This window comes from Aspergillus oryzae, chromosome 1, assembly GCF_000184455.2.
Source record: "Aspergillus oryzae RIB40 DNA, chromosome 1".
Taxonomy (NCBI): domain Eukaryota; kingdom Fungi; phylum Ascomycota; class Eurotiomycetes; order Eurotiales; family Aspergillaceae; genus Aspergillus; species Aspergillus oryzae.
This window is the reverse complement of record NC_036435.1, coordinates 5375808-5399191: the sequence shown is the minus strand read 5'-3', so window position 1 is coordinate 5399191 and position 23384 is coordinate 5375808. Positions and strand designations below refer to the sequence as shown.

Here is a 23384-nt window from a genome sequence, read left to right as displayed (position 1 = left end):
ACCAACCGACGCTGCAATGTCCGACATATCTCAATAGTTGGACATTTGCACCAAGCAACACCCGAAGTGCCAAATTGCGGACAAAGCTCCGCTACCATCACGAGTACTTGAGATTTATAAGAGTCTTGACCATTCTCCGAAGCTAAGACTACACAGAACGGCACGCAACGAAATGGGACGGTACATTTGCCTCAGTTATTGTTGGGGGGGCAGAGGGAAGTCCGGTTCAATTAAAGAGGGCAACACTGTCACAATTCCAACAAGATATCGAGAGGGAGACACTTCCCCTCACCTTTCAGCATGCAATCCATGTCACGCGACAGTTGGGTGAAGTATTTGTGGATCGACTCACTATGTATCGTGCAAGACGACAGTGAGGACTGGAGGGAGCAGTGTCCACGTATGGCAGAAATATATCATAACGCCTACATCACCTTGGCATCCAGTGCTGCACCATACCCCCGGGCTGGTCTGTACTTCACGTCCGACGATGAATGGGACCTTGGACGGGAAGTTTTAAGTACTAGCGGCCGCCACGCATTTCGCACCTTTGCTCGTACGCCTATGACTGACATGAAATCAACAGGGGACTGCGAGCCCCTTTTCAAGCGAGCATGGGCCTATCAAGAGCGCATGTTATCACCTCGCATTCTTTATTTCACTCGTCGAGAGTATTGTGGGAATCTAACGAACAGACTGCATGTCAATGCCTTCAACTGCGAGGAAAAGGGAGCTTAAAAGTCACATTTGCCGAATCTAGTGATGTGAGGGACTTCAGTTTCCGCTGGGCTGATATCGTGACAGAGTACACTAGACGCGAGCTATCCCATACAACCGATAAACTACCCGCGTTAGCAGGAATTGCTAGAAGGATGCACTCGTTGAGGGCCAACGATACTTATATAGCGGGCTTGTGGCGAAACACCCTCTGCCTAGACCTATTGTGGCGCGGTAATCGAGAGTCGGAACTGGCAACTTGGCAAGCACCGTCGTGGTCTTGGGCCTCCATTAAAGGGGAAGTCAGTTTCTTGATAAACGAACAAAACGTATATGGATTTCGCCCGATGTTCTCTTATATAACTCATAACTGCACGCCACTTCATCCGACTAATGAGGGCTGTTTTGGTGGCTGCAATCAGCGTCCCTGACGGTCAAAGGAAAGTTGAAATCAGCCATTTGGAATAATCCTGGGAATTCGCTTACCATTGGCAAAGCTCATCGGCATGGTTCCTTCTTTATAGACACTTATTACTGGTCAGAGCCTACAACAAACGAATCGCCACTCTACATTCCTCATGTTGGTGACATGTTTAGTGGTGGGCATAGGACTAAAAGCTACTATCTTGACCTACGGCAAGTCGATGCGAGATTACAGACCTATGAGCGAGTGGGGTTGTTTCATGAAAAGGAGAGACCCAGTAGTCTTGAAAGATTATGGCAAACCATCGAAGCAACAACAATCACTCTGGTTTGAGGTTGGGGGTTTTGTGAGCATATTTGACGCACCCCAGAAGGCTTGATCATGTCTCTTAAAAAAAGGAGAAACCACAGTCGACCCCAGAAGAATAATATAAACTTCATCCTAGTGATCAAACATATTGGGCTGAAGTTCCAGGACAGATTAAGACATATCATCTATGGTCCTTGATTCGAGCACCCGTTGTCACTGAGGGCCTATCCGGTATTGATATAGGCTCTTAAATGAGTACACTGTACCAAGAAGTGATACTCATGAAGATAACTGAGAATAACCGTCTCAGTTATATACGCCAGACAGAATCAATTTTCGATCCACTTTCCGGTCACTGACATTCATGTTGAGGTTAGCGGAAATAGCAATACAAGCTGTGTATATACTTGATTATACAGCGTGTCGGTCTCTTCTAGTCTGGACGTTGAGTAACAAAGCTGTACATCCAATGCACAAGTTCAATATGATTAGTCGCTTTAAAGAATTGCAATGCTTTCCAGTAGTAACGCGCCAACATAGTTCCAGGCGTACGAATAATCTTCTTGGTCAACAGTCTCGGAAGTTCTGCATGGTATTATTGTTTTGTTGATTCTCGAAAGCTCAAGTTTGAAACACTCTAACAAAGGTCATTTATACTTCACGCAAAAGAAAAGGAACAAAAGGGCATAGGGTTGTTGACGACAAAGACCTAAGACAAAGACGATGCGTACAATAAGATAAGTATAGACTGGTGCGCGATACAGGGGAAAGCAGACGTATAAAAGACGAAAGAAACACCCATTCCTACATAACTAATTTGGCTTATGAGACTTAAACAGACAAACCCAGCTTGGGACTTTACTTTAAACTCAGCGGTCTTCTATCCACACCCAAATGCTTATAAGGCTATTTGCTGAATCTACATACATTCCCATAGTTCGTTCAAACCATATACCATGGCTACTCCCGCGGGTGTTCCACTAGAGCTTCTCTATCATATAACAGATTATCTCCACCCCAAGGATCTAATATCGTTATTATTCGCATTTCCTGAATTTGCAAATCGGTTGACATATCGACGCCTATCTGCGACCGATAGACATCAACGGACAGTTCTACACTTGCTCGCCGATCCAGAAGTCGGACCTGATGAGCCGGAGCTCAGGGACATGATAATCACACATCTCATACAGTTTAGAGCCATCCCCGTCAATATCCGCGACATATATGGCTACACACCATTGTGGATAGCAGCTGATCGAGGAAACGAAGAGATGGTAAAGTTACTCCTCGAGACAAAAGACTTGGAACCGGATATACCGAGCCTATCCGGGGTCCTTCCACTTGGACAAGCTGCTAGTCGTGAAAATGAAGCCATTGTAAAACAGCTATTGGCACATGGTGGTGTTAACCCCATTCGTGAACATAGCCCTAACGGCAAGCAGGTCGTATTAGCTCCGCTTGCGACGGCAGCCATGGCTGGGCGTGCGGCTATGGTAAAGTTGATGCTAGGGCACGTTCCCAGGGAGCAACTGGAACCTACCGCTGCAATGGCTTTCAAATACGCTGCGAACTTTAAGCATAAGGATGTTATGGAAGTTATAATTAACAGTGTTGGGAATGTGAATTTTCAAATCGAAAAGGGACAGAGCGTGCTGCTGTACACATACTCCAGATTCTACAGGGGTATTGCGAAACAGCTGTTGACGAAGGATGGTGTTGACGCAGGTTGTAAGGACAACATTGGTAGAACTTTGCTGAGAATTGCCGTGGATCGTGAGGATACTGAAATGGTGAAGCTCCTCCTCGCTCGACGGGATGTGGAGGTTGTTTTCAAGGGTAGCAACGGTTGGACAAACCTGGCATTGTGTGCTAGCAATGTATATCATCCTAACAGTAAGATCATAGAACTACTATTAGGTATAGGTGGAGAAAGTTGAGCGTATGATAACGTTGGGGAAGCTTGAATTTCTATAGAATTTGGTGGGAAGGATATATAAAGGATATCGAAGCTTCACAAAGAGTTTCCTAAAAACACAGGATCTAGGTGGCGTAATCGACCGGATATCCACTTTCCATTCACTATATAAGCTCTTTACGAGGTTCAGACCTTCTATCACCCTTTTAGTCTTCTCACACTTCACACCTTCAATCACATACCTGTGATTCATCAAAATCCGCCTATCTTACCTACATAAAAGCTACATCTCTTGACCCATTCACCAAGTACATACTTTCCACATACCTATCCTCATATTCACAACCCTTCAATGTGTACTGTCGAGCGAGTTCCGGTTGAAATTCACCTCCTGGTGGTGGAATACCTCCCACCAAAAGACCAGTTGTCATATTTGCAGGTCTTTCCTAATACCATCAAACTGCTATTGCCTTGACATGTTGCCAATGAAGACCAATATAGAAGGGCAATGCTACACCTACTCGCTTGAAGATCAAGCGAGCTGCTCACGAGACTCGTCCCACAAAATATGCGCTTACCAGTGGATAAAAGGGACAAATACCTCTGTACGCCACTGGTGTACGCAATATATAGTGGACATGAATTTATGGTTGAAATGCTGCTAAGAAGGGATGTGAACCTGAGCTTGCACAACCCTCGTTCACTTCTTCTTACGGCCGTTGAAACAGGACATCTTTCCATCGTTAAGCTCTTAATAGACCAACAAGCCCTTGATTAGGGCTGCAAGTAACTAAATCGTACATTAACCTGTATAAACTTGGAAGTCCATCGTCATCAGCCTAACTATGATTGGTCCACAGCAACCCGTGACCGACCAACCCCAAAGGAGCAATTTTTCGCCTGAGGCCACGACCATCGCGAACTCCTCCACATCGACTTTCTCCGCCGGTTCTGGCCGGTCTGTTCTAATCGCCTTCGCATTCCCTTTCATGTCGCTGTCGTGACTTCCAATCCCGGCCCTACCTCTCTCACCTCTACTCCTCTCTTACACTCTTTTCTCCCGCCATGTTCCGTCCCGCCTCTAGAGCCCTCCTCCGCGCGCCGGCCGTCGCCCGTGGCCCGGCAAGCAGACGATTGATAAGCACCGCTCCCGCCGAGTCGAAACCGAGGAGCTGGAAGAACACCGCTGTACGACTGGGATTGGCCGCTGGCGCAATCTACTACTATAACACGAGCAATGTGTTCGCGGAGAACCCATCCTGTACGTTCAATCTACCAGGAAATTTCCAGAGCTAAACAGCCTCTACCTTACTCCTCCGAGTCCTATACAACAATTTTTTCTCAATTAATCAGCATCGCAACTAACAACAACCCCAGTCTCCCTCAACAACCAGCTTAAGAAAAACTCCGCCGAAGAACCCCTCCCCACCCTCGACTCCATCAAGCCCAGGATCCGCGAAGAAAGGGAATCCGCCGCCCCCAAGCCCAATGCCGAACAAGCCCCAGCACAAGAGCTCCCCTTCGGCGAGGGCGCCGTGAAGTCGCCCCAGGAGCTCGAAGAGGAGGCCGGCCAGGAAGCCGCCTTCAACCCGGAGACCGGCGAGATCAACTGGGACTGCCCCTGCCTGGGTGGAATGGCTCACGGCCCTTGCGGAGAGGAGTTCAAGGCTGCGTTCAGCTGCTTCGTGTACTCTGAGGAGGAGCCTAAGGGCATGGACTGCATTGAGAAGTTTAAGTGCGTCTGAAACCCGGACCTGGATATCTATCTGGTGTAATTTTTTTTCTATTGGGTTGGATCGTGGAGCTAACGTTGGGTTATTACGACAGGGGCATGCAAGATTGTTTCCGCAAGTATCCCGAGGTTTACGGCGCTGAGCTTGAAGACGATGAGGAAGGTGCTCCTGCTCCCGCTCCCGAGGGTGAGGCCCAGAACGCTGCGCCCCTAGCCACCGAGATTGATGCGGCTTCGCATCCCGAGGAGAAGCGTGCCCGCGCGAAGGAGACTACCGCCCAGGTGAAGTCAGAGCTTTCGCAGAAGGGCGAGCTCCCCGAGAGCGATGAGCTGCTTCCCAAGGCTTGGCACGACACGGAAAACAAGAACGAGACCCAGTCCGAGAAATAAAGCAATTCGCAACTCATTTATGTATGTTGAAAACGCGTGACATGGGCCAACGGAACAGAGTCGGATCTTTTGGTTATCTCGGTGGATAAAATTTCAAAAGTTTCATGGGACTAGGTCTGAACTGCTCTGGGTCCGCGAGGAATAGTTTGGGATTGGTTGGAGCTATGTGTATTCTTTTTATACTATATACCCTTCCACCCTCCTCATTTGGTTTCTCGGTCGTGTTTATCTATAAAGCTATCTCATGTCATCTCTCTTCTATTGTTTTTCCCTATGTTTTCCTTCCTTATTTCGTTTTGCGTGTGAAGTCTCAGCATCCATTCCCACTTTTGCCTTGTGTTTTCCCCCTTCACCATGTAACTTATTGTACTTGTACGCTGTGGCCTTTCGGAAAGAGTCCTGATAGAAATAGAGTCTGCTTTCTACTCCGCAGTATGCTTGGTTACATTGTTTGTTGAGCGTCTCTGCTGTGATGAAGTTTACAGGATAGTTACAGTTCACGTGGTACGGATTTTAGGGTTAAGATGAAACAAACATGGCATTATCTTCATTAGCAATTTTCCATGCAAATTGTTGAATCTCTCTGGCAAATTTGATTGATCCTTACAAAGTTCAGCAAGGTCCAGGTCACTTCTCAACGTTGCTGAGCTCGTACAGTGCCGCAACAGGGGAGTTGTGCGGGTGACCACAGCATGTCTCATCACTGTATCTCATGGTGTTGTTCTTTCCATTGTCCGAGGATTGTCTAACAGTGAGTTGAATCCTGCATCAATTCTTCCCGGGCAAGTGCAAGACTGGGTTCACACGCACAAGACATATTTGGGCCCTTAAGAATAAACATGTATTCTCATAAATATGGGTTCCAGATGAGCTTCGATGCTGTGTCTTTCACCAGACATGAGACCGCGATAACTTATCAGGAGGTCCCGCGGGAGGTATGCAGCTGGTGCAGAAAAAAAGCACATCTCATGCACCTAGTATTGATGAGGTCGGTGGCTCGGTACCCGTTCGTATGGTGGATTAGAATCCCTTTGGCTAATTTACCAGTTCACGTCGCTCAGCTGCAGTTTACGAGAACGGAATGCCGTCCGATTCCCACCAGATTTATCAACCCTGGAGTCGCGGGGGGAGCGTTTCTCGAGCGCTGGGTATAGGTTAGCCGTGATCAGCACTTGTAATTAGAGGATTATCGCACCTTCAGCAGTTTCGGCCTCGTTGGACATCTCGTAATTAAGTACCAGGTTCTTGATCCGTTGTTGTTCTTCTCGATCAGCTTGCTGCTGGCTTCTCATGGCAACTGCAAAACTCGAATCAGACGGCAGGTCGATGGTACGGGTCTAGTCTCAGTCAGCAGACGGTTCTTTGGATATTCGAACATGTATAAACAGACCTGTTGTTTGTTTCCCTTTTTAGTCATCAAGGAGAAAGCCATCGTACTAGGCTGCGGCTGCGGCTGCGGCTGTGGTTGTGGTTGACTAGTCTCGGGGGCACTTTCGCCTGCTGCATCCCGAGGAGCTCGTTTCATGGGAAGAGGTATGTCAAACACACCCTTGCGTTCGAACTTTCGGGAATCCATGCTTTCTGCCATCATCTTTTCGAACTCACGATCGAATTCGGCTTCGGCCTCAGGGTCTCGTTCCTCCTCTTGGCGTGTAACGAAGATTTGTTCGTCTTCAGAGTCACTGTCACCGTTTTGCTCGGCATTGGGGCCCGATGCCTATGAGACTTTTGTCAGCACGGCTCATTCAAGTCTATATGCAGCGTAACTAAGACTCACTTCAGCTTCATCACTGGACTCTCCGTCCTCGTCCACCTCGGGCATGACATCATCCTCGAAACCCTCATCAGATGAGCTACTTTCTGCTTCTTCATCATCTGGCTCTGCAGGCCTCTCGGCGTCTTGTGTTTTGTAGTTCTGAGCTACAGCCTCCCCGAAGATACGGGTGGCCTCTTCCAGGTCGGTGACTAACTTCCACTGAGGACGAGTCATAGAGAATGTATCTTGGACAAGGAAATCAATGTCCATCGGCAGTGGATCTTTTGTCGTCATGTAGTACTGCATGAACAATTAATAACATGTCCAATGAACTAGCGATTGACAACTGTTATTACCTGGAAAAACGTCAAGAAGAAGTCCAACTTCTTTTTGGCAGATCCACGGTCAAAGCAGTGACCACAGGTGTCCAGGAGAGTGCAGACCAGGCGAACTCGGAAAAAGTCATCTGGCAGATCCAACGGGTTCAGCTTCCCCGGGATTGGCGTACCGCCCTCTATATTATCATTAGTATTGGGGTAGTCCTTGTCGCTCGGTTTGGCTTACCATGACCGAATGTAACAATCCTGTACAAGGTATCGAAAATAACAGGCGAGTCGATCATTTTGTAGTTATACAACTCTCCAAGGTACTTGACTTCAGCGACGCGCTTCTGGTTGAACTTGAAGTCGTTCTGCTCAAGACCCAGTGTGATTTGCTCGAGGACGTTGTCGACGATACCAATAACGAACTCCTGGTGATATCTGTAGAGAGCGCTGACTAGGATCGCTAGAAGGTGGATGTTGCCATATTTCACCTTAACGGGCTTGCTGAATACACGCTCTATAATGTCAACGACCTGGCAGTGGTATTAGTAACTTTTATCAAAAAAAGAGAAAACGCCCCAATTCCAAGGGAGGAAGTTCCTACCTCTTGTTCTTCCCAATGTAGCTTGCGGATTGACTTCAAGATCCTGGTATAATTGCGCTTGTTCATATCCAAATAGATAAGCCTCCGGATATAAGACTCCATAGGCGTACGCTCTTTTTGCTGAATAGCCGGTCGGGGTGGAGGGTCAACGTAGTAAACTGCATTCTCAATGATCATTCGTTCTTGTTGACCCAGGTGCTGAACAGTTTTCTTTCTCCCAAGAGTTTCCAAAAATGAGGCCATTCGAGGGGAAGTCTCGGGGTTGCGCAGCAGATAACGTCCACAGTTCTCTAGGAGATAACCAATGATTTCAATATTCATGCGAGAGAAGTCGTCAAGAGAGACCTTGAAACAGTGGAAAATGATATGCTCCGGAACCACACCAAACTTGGTCAACTCTGCAAGATAGCGCACATTGCTCATACGAACCTGCCCGAGAAACTCTTTGGACTTGCGGCGTTGAAGGCTTCGGAACTCTTCATCCAGATAAGTGATCAATCCCTGCGGTATATCGGGCAAGTATTGCCCAAGGGTGGCGACCAGGCGCGAATACAAGGGCAGGAGATCGATACGTCCCTTCGGCACATCCGACACAGCCTTAATGAGCCTATTTCTAGATGCTTTGGAGTTGAGAAAGCAAAAGTCCAGTGCCAACTGATCAACGTGGTCCTTCGTCTGCAAATCGGGCAGTTTAGCCAACAGCGCGTCGACTTGGGCTCCGACAGTTTTGCTTGCAATGGCCATGGACTGATCGTCTGCATCCGCAGCAGCCTTCTCTTCTGATGGCTGGCCTTGGGCTGATTCGGACTTCTCCAAATCCTCACCATCTTTCTTTTTCCCTGCTTCATCGGAGTCTGTCTTTTTCTTCTTACCATCCTCTAGGAGAACGGCTGGAACCTTGCCTTTCAGGTCAACCAGATTCTCGTAAAAGCGCCTCTCTTCTTCGTCTTCCCAGATACCGGCACCATCGCCATGGCCGCGTAGGTACTCGGACGTTTTCACAAGCCCAATTCCTCCACTCGATGCAGGGTCGGCAGATTCCTGCTCAGCCAAGGCGGGCATTTCCACTCCTAAAGCCTCACACAAAACCTGCGTGTTGGCAACCAACTTTTCCAAAGATTTGCTCTGCTTCTCAAAGTTGGCCTGGCGGTCCTCGAAGATTTCACCACTCTTGACATAAGCCTCGGCGTTACGACGACTCTGGGCTGCCAGTGCTCTTTGGTCACGAACAACATGCGCCTTGACATCTTCCAGGTACCGATTCAGAATGCTCTTAAAACGAGCCTGTGTCTTCTCTGGGATGAGAGGAGGGTCATTTTCAGCTGTTGTTACATCTCCCGCGCCCTCCTCGCCATTTGTAGCCTCTGCAGGGGTCGTCGCTCCATCGGCCTCTACGGTTTTCCTTCCTTCCTCCACTGTCTTCGCTCCGAGAATATCCCAGCTGAAACTCTTGACAAACAGAACGGCGAGTGGCAGATTGGTGTGGTCACGATCATGGCCCAATAGGTCCTTCAACACTTCCAGGGGAAATGGCTCTGCTTCCTTATCACTGTCCCGAACTGCCGATGGGACCTTGGCTTTGACTGGGTTTTCTGAGGCCTTTCCACCTATCCCAACAACACCGTCTTTGCCCTTGGCACCCAAGTCCTCCGGTCGTTCGATATCATCCAGCGTCCTGAGCACACCAACCAACCAGAGCTCTGTGGCCACTCTTAGCAAAACTCGATGTCGGGATAGTCGTTCCTTTTCTTCGCGTTCGCGCACCTCCTGGCTGAGCGCTTTCAACTGTCCCTTATCCGGTGTGCTAAGTCCTCGACCCAATAACCATCCAATTTGTCTCGTGAACTCGGCTGGTCCGAACCGTTGATGCAGTGCGCTCGCGATTTCCACGCCCGTGGCGATCTCCCCCGGCGATTTCAACTTGCATAGCCCTTCATAGCAAGCGGATATAATTTCTGACAGATATTTGTGGAGCGATAGAGTGCGGATATCAGCCAAGAAGGTCTGCTGGGCGGAAGCACTAATTCCGGTGCGTAGACGCTTGATGAAAGCGGTGTTTTTCTTCAGCGCTGAATCAAGGGATCGGCTAACTGGGAAGATATCTGTTTCATGAGGTTGGGCGGTTAGATTGGGACCTGTTGTGCGGGACATTGTATTGGGACGTCATTACCACTCTCGCCAGCCCAAGCTCTCTCATTGAGATTGCGAAGCTCCCCTAGAACAAGACTCGGTGTTAAAAACAAAACCTATATATGGTAAATGGGAGTTGAAGACGGGGTGCGGGGTACGCACGTTTCCTTTGACGATCCATCTCTTACTGCCGTCTGTTGTCCGCACAGTCGGTGTCGATTAACTATCGTGGGGTCCTTTCAAAAAGTCGGAAAGGAAAGCGCATAAGTGACTTGAACGCCACATTGGTGAAGCACGTTGGTACCGAGCGCTGCGCAACGTCTTGAGATTTCTGTCACCGTGCGCCAGGGCTGAGGTGCTTTTATGAAAAGCTGGGTCGGAGACGCTGCGGCGGCGAAAGTGGGAGCCGAAGGCGGTCCCTGTTGCAAGTCAGACCAATTTAATCCACACCGGGGGGTTTTCCGCGCAGGTCTATAACAACTATGTCCTGCCTTGACCTCCTACAACCCAATCTTCTACTTTCTTGCTTTCTTTCTTTCTTTTGATTTCTCTAGTATTCAAATAATCTACACCTTGTTGACTAGTGTTAGTATCATGATTAAGGACACCTCATTTCTTTTTGTCTACTAGGTACTATTGCTACTACGACCTATATGACGAGGATTCTGAAATATATATAGTTCCACTATTCCACTACCGATTCAAAGTCGTGGCGAGCCCATTGCCATTAATCAATTTGATAGGCATATAATAATAAATACTAAACATAAGGAGAGAAGAGCCACTGGCTCGAGGCGAGAACGCGAACAGAATCTCAAACAGCCCGCTGTCAGCTTGATCCTATCCACCTAGGCATAAACCCATATCATAGTAGACAGCTTTCATACCCGGTCCATCTCACCTTCCATCATCAATCATTCCGTTATTCATTCATTCATTCATTCATTCATTAGATTTCGTGAGACGATTCGGTGAAGCCGGTCTCCCTACCCTCCTCCACTCCTAATAGCCAAGCCTGGAGCTCATGTTTTCTGTCCTCTTCATTCCAGCTCTGGCGTCGATCAATCCTTGGTTTCCAGCCCTCGCTCGAGTGTCGACTATCGCGATCAACATCGGAAGTTCTCGGCAGTGCTTCCTGGTCATTTGTGTAAGGTTTGCCGCTGGTTGGTTTACCAGGAAGCAGGACAGTTCGGTGAGTTTGAGGGATTTCTCCATTCTGGCCTGCAGATGACATTTTGAAGAACTACTAGGCAATAGTGAAGTAGAAACTGGCCAGGTGAATGGTTATTCGTTGATAGAGAAAGTATGGTAAATGGTGATTGTGATCTTTAGAAAGACTTTGCTTTGAGTGCACCGATCAGGTTTTCTGAGCTAAACTGCAACCCTTCAGTAAAAGTATCGATATCAAAGCGTAAAACCCACATTACGGGTCTGCGAGGGTACTAGTTATATGGCTCTAGTCACTGCGTAATAGTGACATGCCATGTCATACGTTGTGGCGAACCTGGAGATTTATTGGCGCTCAGGCCGACTGAATCGAAACAATTTGTCGGGTGAGAATATGTTGACTGTCTGTTGCCATCCGAAACCCATGTATTATTGTTGAGGAGTTCAGAAGTAAAATCGCGATGAAGTCATGCTTTTCCTTCCGTCGGTCGAGACAATGTCACCTGGCGCTATACCCGAATCGGTAATCATATGGGCGTCCCTCAGATTCAGATCCACTTCATCCAAATCCACTCCCGTTCACCATAACAGAGTCGACGTTGAACTCAACGAAAAGATGAGATCAATGAATAACAACACGACTCCTGCGGATGATATGCCCTTCAATCTTGATTATATGCTTCAGAGTCTGAAGCATCGTCAACCCACGCTACGGAGGCTGCCATTCCTCATGATTCCGAAACGACACTGGATAGTTCTAGATCGAAGAGGAGCACATCAACCTTCAGTCAGGATCAGCTGAATGTCCTGGGAAAATCGCTTGATCTTCTTAAATTGTCTGTATCCTACCAAGGAGGAGAAAGGATCCAGGAATTAGGTATCTCCTTATCCAGACGTCTGGCAACACTGAGGATAGAATTCGGTGATTCAATGGGCACTCCGGCAGGTGTGCGTTTGGCGCCCAAAGCAATGAGGATCTGTTCTTTCCCCAATGAAATCTTCTCAGACAATGTGATAATACATTTATAGCCCTTAGTCGCTGCCATAAGTAAGGGCAATGGCTATGCCTCTGTTCGCAGGTCTTCATCAGCCAGGAGATTTCAAATCTATAGGTATTTTACCAGCATAGGTATTTCCACTTGAAGCTTCAATCAATGTATCACCCGGTTTAATCAACCCATCTTTCTCAGCCTGTTCCACCATGCGCTTCGCAATACGATCCTTAACAGAGCGCCCGGCATTGAAGTATTCCAGCTTCGCACAGACTATGGCTTTAATCCCAAACGAAGCAGGAAGGGACGATTCAGCTGCACCAAAGGCGTAGCGCCAATATGGTCTGCGATGGATTCATTCAAAAGCTGGCCAAGGTATGGAGATGCCATCGTCTTATACTTCACGTCTCTAGAGACACAGTAGTAGTAGATCCTAGAAGAGAACTAGGCGGGGAAGGGAAGCTATTTATTAGATAACTGCATGAACTAAAACACTCTCAATGTAGCATCGACCTGACCTATTCCACGAATAACAACTCTGTAAACACTCAAAAATATCTGGACAGCCCGCACCAACGCCCTTGACATTTCCTAATAGAGTAATTTAGCCATAGTCAACGACGGAATCCCCACTTCCCAGGCCCAAAACGGAACTCTTAAAGGCACACAACATATGTCTTTGACGAACTAGAAACTTCCAGCCAGGGACTCTACAAACTTTGCCTCAGATTTATATTTATTATCAATACCATTCTAGACTCTACCCTGTACATCTAAACAGGATATAAATCTGAGAAAGGGAAAGTCAATATCACAATTTTCCAAACCTCTCACCACAACCAATCCAAATACAAAAAGAAAGAGAAAGAAAAAACAATGGCATCATCCAAAGAAAAAGAGACTCTCCAAAACGCAGCAGGCCAACTCCGCCTCGTCAAGCACTTCAAGGCTCAGTGTTTCTCCCTCCCTCCTCTCTCTTTCCCTCTCTCCTCCATGACATTCCAATGAACAAAACACACATTAACACATCTACCAGTTCACCAGACGACCAAACAGCAGGATGGTCCAAGCTCTGGGACACAGATAGCAGCAACCTCTGGGACAGAGGCATGCCCTCGCCTGCACTGATCGATTTCATAGAGGAGAGAGTTAACCCACTTACGGAAGACGGGAGGAGGAAAAAAGCACTTGTTCCTGTATGTCTTTTCCCTCTTTCTTTCTCTCTCTCTTCTTCTTTCTTTATCGCCTCTATCTTCCTAGAAGAGAATGTGTGACCAGATACAAGTGATACCTCCCAGTAACCCCTAAGAAACTAACAATACCCCCAGGGCTGCGGAAAAGGCTACGATGTAGTCATGCTCGCACTGCACGGCTTCGAGGTCTACGGACTCGAAGTCTCAGAAACAGGTGCTTCTGTCGCGCGGGAGTATGCACGGAGTGAATTGCACAATCCGCAGGACTACAACTTCGGTTCCCATTTTAAGGAGAACCCGGAAGTAGGGAAGGGCGAAGTGACCATTCTCCAGGGAGACTTTTTTAAAAGAGACTGGGAGGGTGGAATGCAATTTGATTTGATTTATGATTATACGGTTCGTTTTACTCTCCTTGCTTCTTTTTTTTCATTCTTGGGGTGGTTGGTGGGTACGTGAGTGATACTGATGGGTATAGTTCCTCTGTGCGCTTCATCCGAATATGCGTCGTCAGTGGGCTGGGAGAATGGCTGATTCGCTTGCACCGGGTGGACAGCTTGTTTGTCTTGAGTTTCCGTTGTTTAAGGATCCGAAGATGCTTGGGCCGCCTTGGGGGTTGAAAGGGGTGCATTGGGATTTGTTAGCGGAGGGTGGAGATGGGATTGTTGGTGGAGATGTTGGTGAGGATGTTAAGGGTGAGCAGAAGGGGGCATTTGAGAGATTGTTGTACTTGAAGCCGGAGAGGTCGTATGCCAATGGGAAGGGGACGGATATGTTGAGTGTGTGGATTAAGAAATCTACTTAGTCTTCCTTGCTATGTATGGTTCACCGTGGTGTATAGAGAGCTAGAGGTTGTTGGATATTCATTGAATACCCACATCTCCTAGACTCTGGCATAAGGCTCTTACCACCATATCGTACACCCTCTCCACCTCCCATCCTATAGCACAGGTTTAATAAGCACGACGTAGGTCCCTCTAGCCACGACCCTTTACCTGAAAGCCCATCGCAACCCACACAGGGTCCTCATCAATCTCCGCCAACCCTATCTGCTGGAGCTCCAAGAAAAGAGTGATAGCACATTCCTGTCACCCTGTATCCAAAAGCCGTTGATGCATGGTGCAGGTATCGTGCTACATAACCGTCACGAAGTATATCAATGCACATAGAGTACGCGGGTATTTCCAAGTTCTGTTTGGATTAACATCTGACGGTTCACTTCCTAGGAAGTACAGATGGGAGTCATAGCGTTTAATGACTCGGGGTATCGAAGAACTTCTCATCTTGCCAGAACGTAGTGAGTACTATCCTCAGTCGTTTTGACTGTTGGCTTGCGCACAGCATGTGAAAACATTGCGTCTGTGGACTTTTGCGGAGTCTCGCACTGCCTGTATCTAGGCCTAAACCCTTGACTGTCTGTTGATTATTCAAGTATGTTTGGTCATCTGCTGGGCGGTGTTGTGGTTAAGTAGCGTCTCGTTGGGAAGTTAAGTTGTTCAATGTTCATCGTTGCGGAAATTCTGGGCGGCGTTGAGAGCTTGTGTTAAGTCCCTGAGATGATGAGGTATAATGCGATGTCTCGAGAAGTGCGCGAAGAGGGTCAGATTTTATGGTGATTTGATTACATTAAGTCTGAGTGTCGAGGATGCGGAGTATCTAAAAGAGGATTTGCTGCGAGCCTTGGAAGTAGTTCCTGGACACATGAACAAATTGCAACTAGGGGCTTCAGAGTGCAGATAAGGTCTAGGATTAAAACTAACTAGATATTTTTTCTTTCGATAAAGAAACTCTGTTAACATACATCATAAGTGTGTCCAAAGTTAGTGGAATACAATACATCAGCAAGTCACTGGCCGGATAAAAATCCAAATCAAGTCATACAGGTATGTCAATAGACAGCACCTCTACAAACAGAGAAACAAGGTCATCACTGTCGATACAACAACTCCAGCAAAGACCAGAACTAACATGGTAGTCAGAATGATCAACCGTGGAATGAGTGTGGATGTCCCATGGGGACAACAGCACATTACCTCTGGCGCTCAACGTAAGCCGCAGGAGGTGAGGCAAGGAATTGAAAAGAAAATTTCACCGTTCGTCGTACACCTTCATAGAACAAAAAAATCAAACAGGGTATGCCACGCCACGCTATGCGAGTCCAAAAGAAAAAAGAGAAGGAAAAGGTCATTGCAACTATGTACTAAGAACAAGAACCATCCAGAGAGCTTTTGCGGGTCATTGTCGAGTGAAGGTAGCTTGCTTCCAGTCACTTGATTCATTTTGGTTTACGCCAGAAATATTGCTGCTAAAAATTAGTTACGCGTCCACAAGTCCTTGTTATCAAGCAAGCATACCTTGTGTTGCTTTCGGCAGTTCCGAAGACCTGGCTTCCTGAGATCATGCACCACAGCTTCCCGTCGCATCGTGTCATCATCATAGTCGGGAATATAGTAATATTCACTCTCGAGCGGCTTCCCTGCAGCATCCTTTCCTTCCCGAGCGACCTTCCCAATGCACTTCGTGGTATCAATGATGACGCGAATCTCATCCCGTGTAGGTCCTTCCCTTGAATGTGTATCTCGCCTCCAAAGGGAGGGTGGAAGGTTATTCAAGATTGTCGAGAAGGGCGTTGAAGAAAGACGAGAGAAGGCCAATTGATTGATAGCATGGTTCTGTACTCTCTCAAAGCTCTCATCAAGTGGCTTGCTCAGTGCAAGATCAACCCTCTCAGCCGGTTTAGATGGTTGCCTAGGAGAGTGAGCAGGGCGGAGCGGTTCAGCGGGGTGCTGGTTACGAGGGCGCGAGGGGCGCAGTGGTGAGCCATCAGCAGTGAAGGAAGCCATACGGGGCAAGAGATTGTCTCCAAAGGGTCCAAAGGAATGAACGATGGGATCATTCTCTTCATCGTGGTCCGACAAGTCATCGGGCTTACTGAGATCACTCAGGTCACTCGATTGTGAGCTCTGCAAGAGATCCCCTATACTGGAGGTAGACTGAAGGCTCGCCTCAGATAGCAAAGCATCCCCTGAGCTTTTACGGCGGACGGGAGACGGTTCATCTTCAAAAACAACCACAGCATTTCTTGCACGTGTTGGAGTGTACAGTGGCGAGGAGGGTGGAATGAGTGACTTGACTGCAGGAGAAGGCGAGACAGGGGAAGCCAAGCGCCGGCGTTCCACATTAGGACTGTCATGCAAGCTTCGACGAGATTGCCTGTTGCGTCGTGGGGTAGCCTCTTCCCAGGTCTGCTCAGAATCGGTTGATGCGTAGTCCTTTCTTTCATTTCGCGGCCATTGGACCAAAACACGCGCATCATGGACATCAATCATAATATCTGCGTCTTTGATATCGGACGTGAAAGTCTTTCCCTTGGCCAAGTCATACGTTTTCCCCTGGCAATGAAGTTTGATCCCGTTCCAACCCATGCACATTATCTCAACCCTATCACGATCGAAGGGATTAGGTGCAGGCTTATAGGTAGCCTTGACATGGACTCTCGATATCATACGGTTGGCAGCGAGTTGATGATGGCAAGATGCACTAGATCTACCCATGAGAAGTGGCTCCCCAGTCTCCGGAAGCATCATGGTCGGGACAGTGGACAGGGGAGTTCGTTCGGAATTTGACGATGTCAAGGTTCGACGCGAAGCCATTCGAGGGGGTGAGGAGGACATGATATGGGTTGATGACGTCGGAACAGGAGTTGGATATGTTGACACAATGCCATGATCATCGCGAGCTACACGCTTCTGGGGTCGAGGAAGAGAAGGCGAAGAACTCAGTGGCTCGAAAGCAGGTAACAATGCCGCTGGACGCTTCACACCTGCCACAGAAGCAGTCGAACTGCTCCTTGGAGGAGAAGACTCCATGATGTGAGAGGCGTCTTCCAGACAGTTAGCAAGTTTTCGGTAAGCTCGAATAAGTCTCAAGCGGATAGAATTCAATTCGAGGTCGCGTCGAGGCCGGGTAGGGACTATTTCTATAGATGATGAGTCGAGAGACGACAAAGGCAGGTAGAGAAAGAAGAGACGAACGAGACGTGTGACTGTAAGAGAATGAACGTCAATGCTTCTCCCAGAACGAAGTCCAGGTGGTTGGGAGGCACAGAATTGGCCTACAAAAGAATGAAGAGCATTGAAGAAAAGGGTGAGGGATAGTGTGTGGTGGAATGCCTACCGGAACGGAGCGTCTCTCGTCCAGCGCGGAAATGCACGCTTTCAGCCCGAGACGCGTTCGATAGGCGCCGGCGAGGGTCTGGGAGCTCCACCACAGACTGTCGCGCAGCCTCAGAGCCTGGCCATTTTAAAGTTTGTTCTGCACTGCATCTCTATACGTGATTTTTCATTTATGTAAAAGGAAGAATTGAACAGGATGTGATTTAAGCACACTGCCAAACACCGTATTGAGCTATCCTCTCTCGCCTCTAGATAGATGCCCGAGGCAGAAAGGCGCGTCCCCGCGTCTGGAGTCATGTGCTCCGCGTTCTTTGGGTCCAGTCCCGTGACTCGCGCCAAACCACGTGATGCGCACCCGCAAAGACTTGCAGTGACTTTTCCGAAAATAGCAAAAGCCATGTGCAGCTTGCAGGGTTTTCGCAGGTCTCATTGGACAGCGCGATGCACGGTGGTGGTGACAGGACCTCGGCCAGTGGAGTCGGAGGCTACACTACGACTTGCGAAATACGTACAGAAGAATTTGAAGGAGGGGTTCCGCGGGATAAAAACTGGTTCAATTCAATCATCTATGGCGTAATGGACAATGCTGCAAGCCATAGACCTTTTCATCGGCATTCTTTTCCAGGATATTTTCTCACTGTACGGAGTACCTTACGGATAAGACGTAGACCCTACATTGTACGCGTCCCACCTGCAACCCTGAAGGGGAAAACTTATCTGACTACTATCATTACTCGAAACATACAGTATGTACTCCGTAGTGCCCTAAGTATGCACGCGACTGACTCGGGACGAATATCTTGATAATCACTACGCCCAGCCTTCGCGTTTCCACGTTTCAATTAAAACTGGAAGTGCTCACCGACCGTCGCATTAGTCCACTCACATTAGCGATAAAAAAAAAATAAAATAACATCAAGTGAGGCGAAGCAAGAGAGATGAAAGAAATTTGCTCTAGATGTCTACAGCAAGTTTCACAAATTTGTGGCCATCATCGATTGGAGGGACTGCGACGGCGTACTCCCTACACCAGATACATATCGGCCTACTACTCCCTGCCATTCTGCATTGTCCTCCCTACGTCCCTCTCACCGAACACGGTAATACCTAGCCAAAGGGGTAGGATTCAATTCCAGTCAACGAAACCAATCTGCGCTGCAGGAGACATTTTTATGTTGGTCTGGGCCACGCTGCGGAGTACTCCGTACAGCACCCCGATTGTCCGTCTGGAATATTTGAAGAACATTATGCTACGTATGCTCCCAACTCCGTAATTTCAGCCACACTCCCCTTAGGTGGTGACCCCAGTCTACGCCACGAAATCTCCGCTACTACATGACATCATATTAATGAAAATGTTAACCATTCCTGCGTAATAAGCAACACAAATGTACATATAAAAACCACAATCAGTTACTTGGCACTAGAGAAAGAAATATCTAACCACAATCGTCTCTACCAAGTGGTAAAGGCGGTAAAGTGTGACAACAACGGAAAAATCCCTAAGTCACATAAGATAATATACTAAGATACACAGAAGAAAGCAAACAACTGGACTTCAGATCATGAAGGCGAACATGGCATGAAAGGAGCCGGCGATCTATTTACCCAGGCCAGTCGAGCCGGTTAATGGTGGCCAAGTCACGTAGCAGATGTGCCCGTTTGCAGCGATGCAGTATCGTCAGGTTATTTAGTAGAAGACGAAGGTAGCTTCGCCAGACAGAACTTCGACCTGTCATCGGATAACCATGTGAGTCAGAGTGCCTTCGAGTTTAAAGAAGAAAAGGGATCTTACAGTGCAACCAGAGTCATTGCTGCCGGTTTCAGAGATGAACTTGCCGTTCTCGTATTTACAAGATCCACTGAGGTTGTCACCCTGGATCTTAATGTTGAAGTTGAGCTTCACGCTGGTGGTGGGGCTGTTCTGGAAGATAGAAAGCCACTTGCCATTGTTCTGACCGACACCGAGGTTGATGGGAGCCCAGTTACCAATAGGCTTGGAACCATCACCCCACTGGCAGCCCTGCTTGGTGCTGGTGCCCTTGGGGTTTACATAGTACTGAGCGGAGGTGACCTTGCCCTCCCACTTGAAGTAGGTTTCGCCGTCAGGGCAAGTCAAGGGCTGAAGCTCATTGTCGCCAAGGGCCAGAGGGATGGTCTCAGATTCGGTACCTACACGCAACGATGAGAAATTATTTCTATGCCAGTACGCCTTCAGGAATAAACTTACCAGGGTAATCAGTACGGCAGATGGCAATCTCCTCGCCAAGGTTGTTCTGAGCATGAACACCACCAACACCCTCAATGCAAAGCTTCTTGGACAGGGTGGGGTTGGTAAGGTAGAGCTTGCCATTCTTACATTCGAGGCCACCAATGGACTGGCCTGTGGCGCCCTGAGTGCTAGGCCACTGGGACTTCTGATAACCAGCAGGGCAAGCATACGAGCACATGGCTCCGCTAGTGCAGCTGTCACCGGTCACAGCGGTGACAATCTTGCTCACGAATTCGCCAGCGATGGTAACATACTGAATACCAGACCAGCCACCGAGCTCCAGGTAGTCAAGGGCGACGGCACCATAGTCGGACGGGAAAGTACCGCAGTCGATCTCTCCATCAGGGAAGTCGGAGTCCAAGCCCTTAGCACCAGAGCTGGTCGACTTAGTGGGGGTGCTCGAGGAAGCAGCGGACGAAGAGGTTGCAGAGGCGCTGGAGGATGAAGCTGGAGTGGCGGAGGAAGTCTCCACAAACTCAGCTGGTGCTTCCGTGGGCGCAGCAGCCGCGGTAGAGGAAGAAGATGAAACCGGGGCGCTCGACTGGCAGGCATCAACGGCGGGTTGGCCCTCTTTGTATCTCAGCTTCCCTTCCCGGATACCATTGCACACAAACTCGCTGGAGACCGCCTGGCCTTGGAATTCGTAGGTAACAACAGTGGCGCCGTTGGCCTCGACGACCTGAGTGTCAACGGTACGCTTGTGGTGATGACGGTGGGCGTTGTGATGCTGACCGGCCACGAGGGAACCAGCCGTCGCCAAGGTGAGAGCAACTGCGTTGAACTTCATCGCGTTTGTGTCAAGTCGGAAGGTTAATCACAGAGTCCTTCAGGTTATGGCTATATCAATGCAAAATACCAGTTAGCTTGCGTATATCCATGAGGATATGGCTATGGAGTCACATGTGAACAGATTGCGCGCCATGTTACTGATCCACGCATGCTGCGGCACAATATGGAAACGTTACTGGCGGCAACAGTTCAACATGCGACATGGGTAGCATAGCCGATGGTCACCCAACGCTCCGAACACCTCGGTGAACTATGACTGGAGTCCAGGCGAGGTGCAATTTGGAGGGAGTGTCCATCATTTTCTCGGAACGAGGATACATACATCGACGTCGCAATAAAACCCGGTGCGCGCTTCGGTCAAGGTCTGTACAGAGGTCGAAGTTGCAGAAGTGCTGTCGCTGTAAATCTAATCGAGGTACGAAGTGAATTATGAGAGTGTCCAAGGAGCGAATCACGGACAAGGTTTCCAAATGAATGTGCGAGAGAGAAACAAGTCTCTCTGGTCGGATGGGAACTTCAACAGGTCAACAGGCGAAAGCGGAAGAAATGAAACGCTCTGGGGGGAGAGGAGGAGTAAAATGTGGAGGATCGCGAGGAGCAGAGGAAGTTGAGAGGGAGATGAAAAGAGAGAATTAAACTTCGTCGGTCAGTCGCCCAGGGGCTAAAAGAGGGACAAGACGTGCAGACCCTTCCAGGGGGAACTAAACTAAACTAAAGAGAGAGAGTGTGTGAGTGAGTGTGTGTGTGTGTGTGTGTGCGCGCGTGTGTGGCACTGTCACTGATGGGCAGACAGACAAAGAGAAAGAGGCAATAGTCACCACAATAATAATAGGGGTTCCACTTCCAAGACTCAAGACATTGTATTTAGAGTTGTTGTTTAGGAGTATTACCGTACCGTACATACCCGTACCGTCCCGATATGGGTGCACATCTGCAGTCGGACTGGCCTACCACAACAAGTGGAGTGGATATACGAGGAATAGGGGGGTGGAAACACCACAGAAAATTGGCCCAAGGCACTATCCACGGGCATCATCAGTCTCTGAGAATGGGGGCCTTTGGAAGTGGGGGACGCCGAGGGAGACGTGTCCACAGCCGCCCAGAATTGTGGTGGTTACTTGACTAATTTACTAAGCTCAACTAATTTTCAGTACCTGACTAGTATGGTTGATTTCAGTACCTCTCTCCTCCCTAGGAATTGTCTGGAACCTCTCCAATACCACGTCAAAAGGCGGCCGTGCAAAATGGTGGTTCATTTTTCCTTTTCTCTACCCCCCTTAGACTTCCTTTTCATGTTTGGAAGTTTCCTGTTCCTGAATGCAAGCTTGGCGGTTGCCGAAATTACTCTGGGCCTGGTCTAGCCAATCAGCACGGCCACACAGGCATTGGCTGGTGGAAAATTGACTTTCCCCTCAGTCAGGTACACCAATCAACCGCGCGCAGAGGTCCCGAACCATTGCCACAAAATTCGACACCCAGGGAATGTCTCATGTCCGATCGTTATGTTTGGCTGCATTAGGGCCGCCGGTATTATTAGCAGCTTCCTGAAGGAGCCCCTCAAGGCTGAGGTACCTTTTCACCTATCGACCTTCCATGGTTAGAGAGAAGAAGAAGAGTAGTATGGACTTTTTGTTTTCTATTTTGCTAATTCGTTTTCTACGAATCACTGTTTACCAATGGATCACTTCAAGTAGCCAAAAATCAAACATCAATGATATCCCGTGTGTTTGCTTCGGTCTTGATTTCGATGCTGCCTACTGCATGGCCGTATGGTAGCGCAACGTGCCCGTGACTGACCCCATTAAGGGGCAGAGTCTGGAAGTCATCGCAGAAAATCGGTCCTCTTTCTATCATATTTCTTTTGCTTTTTTACTCTCCCAGTGAATCCGACCAGCCTCGACCGTCCAACTGTATGTTCTAGCGGAGTATGTATTAATAGCCGTCGGGGTAGCCGTACCCGTCTTACTACTACAAGTAATATATGTACGCACTGTACGCACCATTACCACTCTGGCGCGGCAGAGAGTCCACTGGGATCTGCGTTCAATGCAGGCTTCCAGATCATCTTCCATGCAACGATCGGGCTGGGAAGGTTTAAAAAGATAAATAGAAAAATTTGAAAAGAAAAATAAAGAGAGATAGGGGATCCTCCGCTTCCAACGTTCTTCCAAATCGACTAGACTTGGAGACCGTTGCGGAGCATCTACCGTTTCTTTATCATGAACATCTTGCGTTACCACGCTCCAGACACTGCTGAACCCCTTGCGATAACGCATTGATGAACTTTTTTGCTATTATATTATTATTTTTCTAATTTCTATTCTCCTTTTTGCTACGGAAAAACTACAGTGCATGGAGCACTGTCAGCCACCCTCTTAATTTTACAACACGAGCAAAAGGACATCGACAATTACCAAATCACGACGCTGAGCTAAGATGAGTATCATCATCTTTCAAACGGACCCCGCATGAACACATCACACATCCTTTCTTCTG

At 48.3% G+C, this 23384-nt stretch overlaps 7 protein-coding genes across 7 annotated transcripts; 4 read left to right on the top strand and 3 right to left on the bottom strand.

Moving 5' to 3' along the window:
• Positions 1-300: 300 nt before the first annotated feature.
• Positions 301-738, top strand: AO090005000403 (uncharacterized protein; the record flags this gene model as incomplete). Its single annotated transcript, XM_023234117.1, has 1 exon — positions 301-738. The coding sequence occupies one exon, from the start codon at positions 301-303 to the stop codon at positions 736-738; it is 438 nt and encodes a 145-aa protein (XP_023088945.1).
• Positions 739-2406: 1668 nt separating this feature from the next.
• Positions 2407-3390, top strand: AO090005000404 (ankyrin repeat domain-containing protein; the record flags this gene model as incomplete). The annotated part of the gene is made up of 2 exons (XM_023234116.1): positions 2407-3346; positions 3377-3390. 2 exons carry the CDS (start codon positions 2407-2409, stop codon positions 3388-3390), a joined length of 954 nt encoding a protein of 317 aa, XP_023088946.1.
• Positions 3391-4433: 1043 nt separating this feature from the next.
• AO090005000405 (uncharacterized protein) lies at positions 4434-5113 on the top strand (the record flags this gene model as incomplete). The annotated part of the gene is made up of 2 exons (XM_001817423.3): positions 4434-4629; positions 4746-5113. 2 exons carry the CDS (start codon positions 4434-4436, stop codon positions 5111-5113), a joined length of 564 nt encoding a protein of 187 aa, XP_001817475.3.
• Positions 5114-5231: 118 nt separating this feature from the next.
• On the bottom strand, positions 5232-10324 carry AO090005000406 (regulator of nonsense transcripts 2; the record flags this gene model as incomplete). The annotated part of the gene is made up of 8 exons (XM_023234115.1): positions 5232-5430; positions 6535-6634; positions 6686-6827; positions 6881-7207; positions 7268-7546; positions 7603-7760; positions 7811-8102; positions 8174-10324. The coding sequence occupies 8 exons, from the start codon at positions 10322-10324 to the stop codon at positions 5232-5234; spliced, it is 3648 nt and encodes a 1215-aa protein (XP_023088947.1).
• Positions 10325-13466: 3142 nt separating this feature from the next.
• AO090005000407 (uncharacterized protein) lies at positions 13467-14186 on the top strand (the record flags this gene model as incomplete). Its single annotated transcript, XM_023234114.1, has 3 exons — positions 13467-13658; positions 13791-14016; positions 14131-14186. The coding sequence occupies 3 exons, from the start codon at positions 13467-13469 to the stop codon at positions 14184-14186; spliced, it is 474 nt and encodes a 157-aa protein (XP_023088948.1).
• Positions 14187-15964: 1778 nt separating this feature from the next.
• fhdA (putative transcription factor Tos4) lies at positions 15965-18226 on the bottom strand (the record flags this gene model as incomplete). Its single annotated transcript, XM_023234113.1, has 3 exons — positions 15965-17631; positions 17829-17971; positions 18051-18226. The coding sequence occupies 3 exons, from the start codon at positions 18224-18226 to the stop codon at positions 15965-15967; spliced, it is 1986 nt and encodes a 661-aa protein (XP_023088949.1).
• Positions 18227-19517: 1291 nt separating this feature from the next.
• sun1 (SUN family protein UTH1) lies at positions 19518-20886 on the bottom strand (the record flags this gene model as incomplete). The annotated part of the gene is made up of 3 exons (XM_001817427.3): positions 19518-19559; positions 19623-19999; positions 20058-20886. 3 exons carry the CDS (start codon positions 20884-20886, stop codon positions 19518-19520), a joined length of 1248 nt encoding a protein of 415 aa, XP_001817479.1.
• Between the last annotated feature and the right edge of the window lie 2498 nt (positions 20887-23384).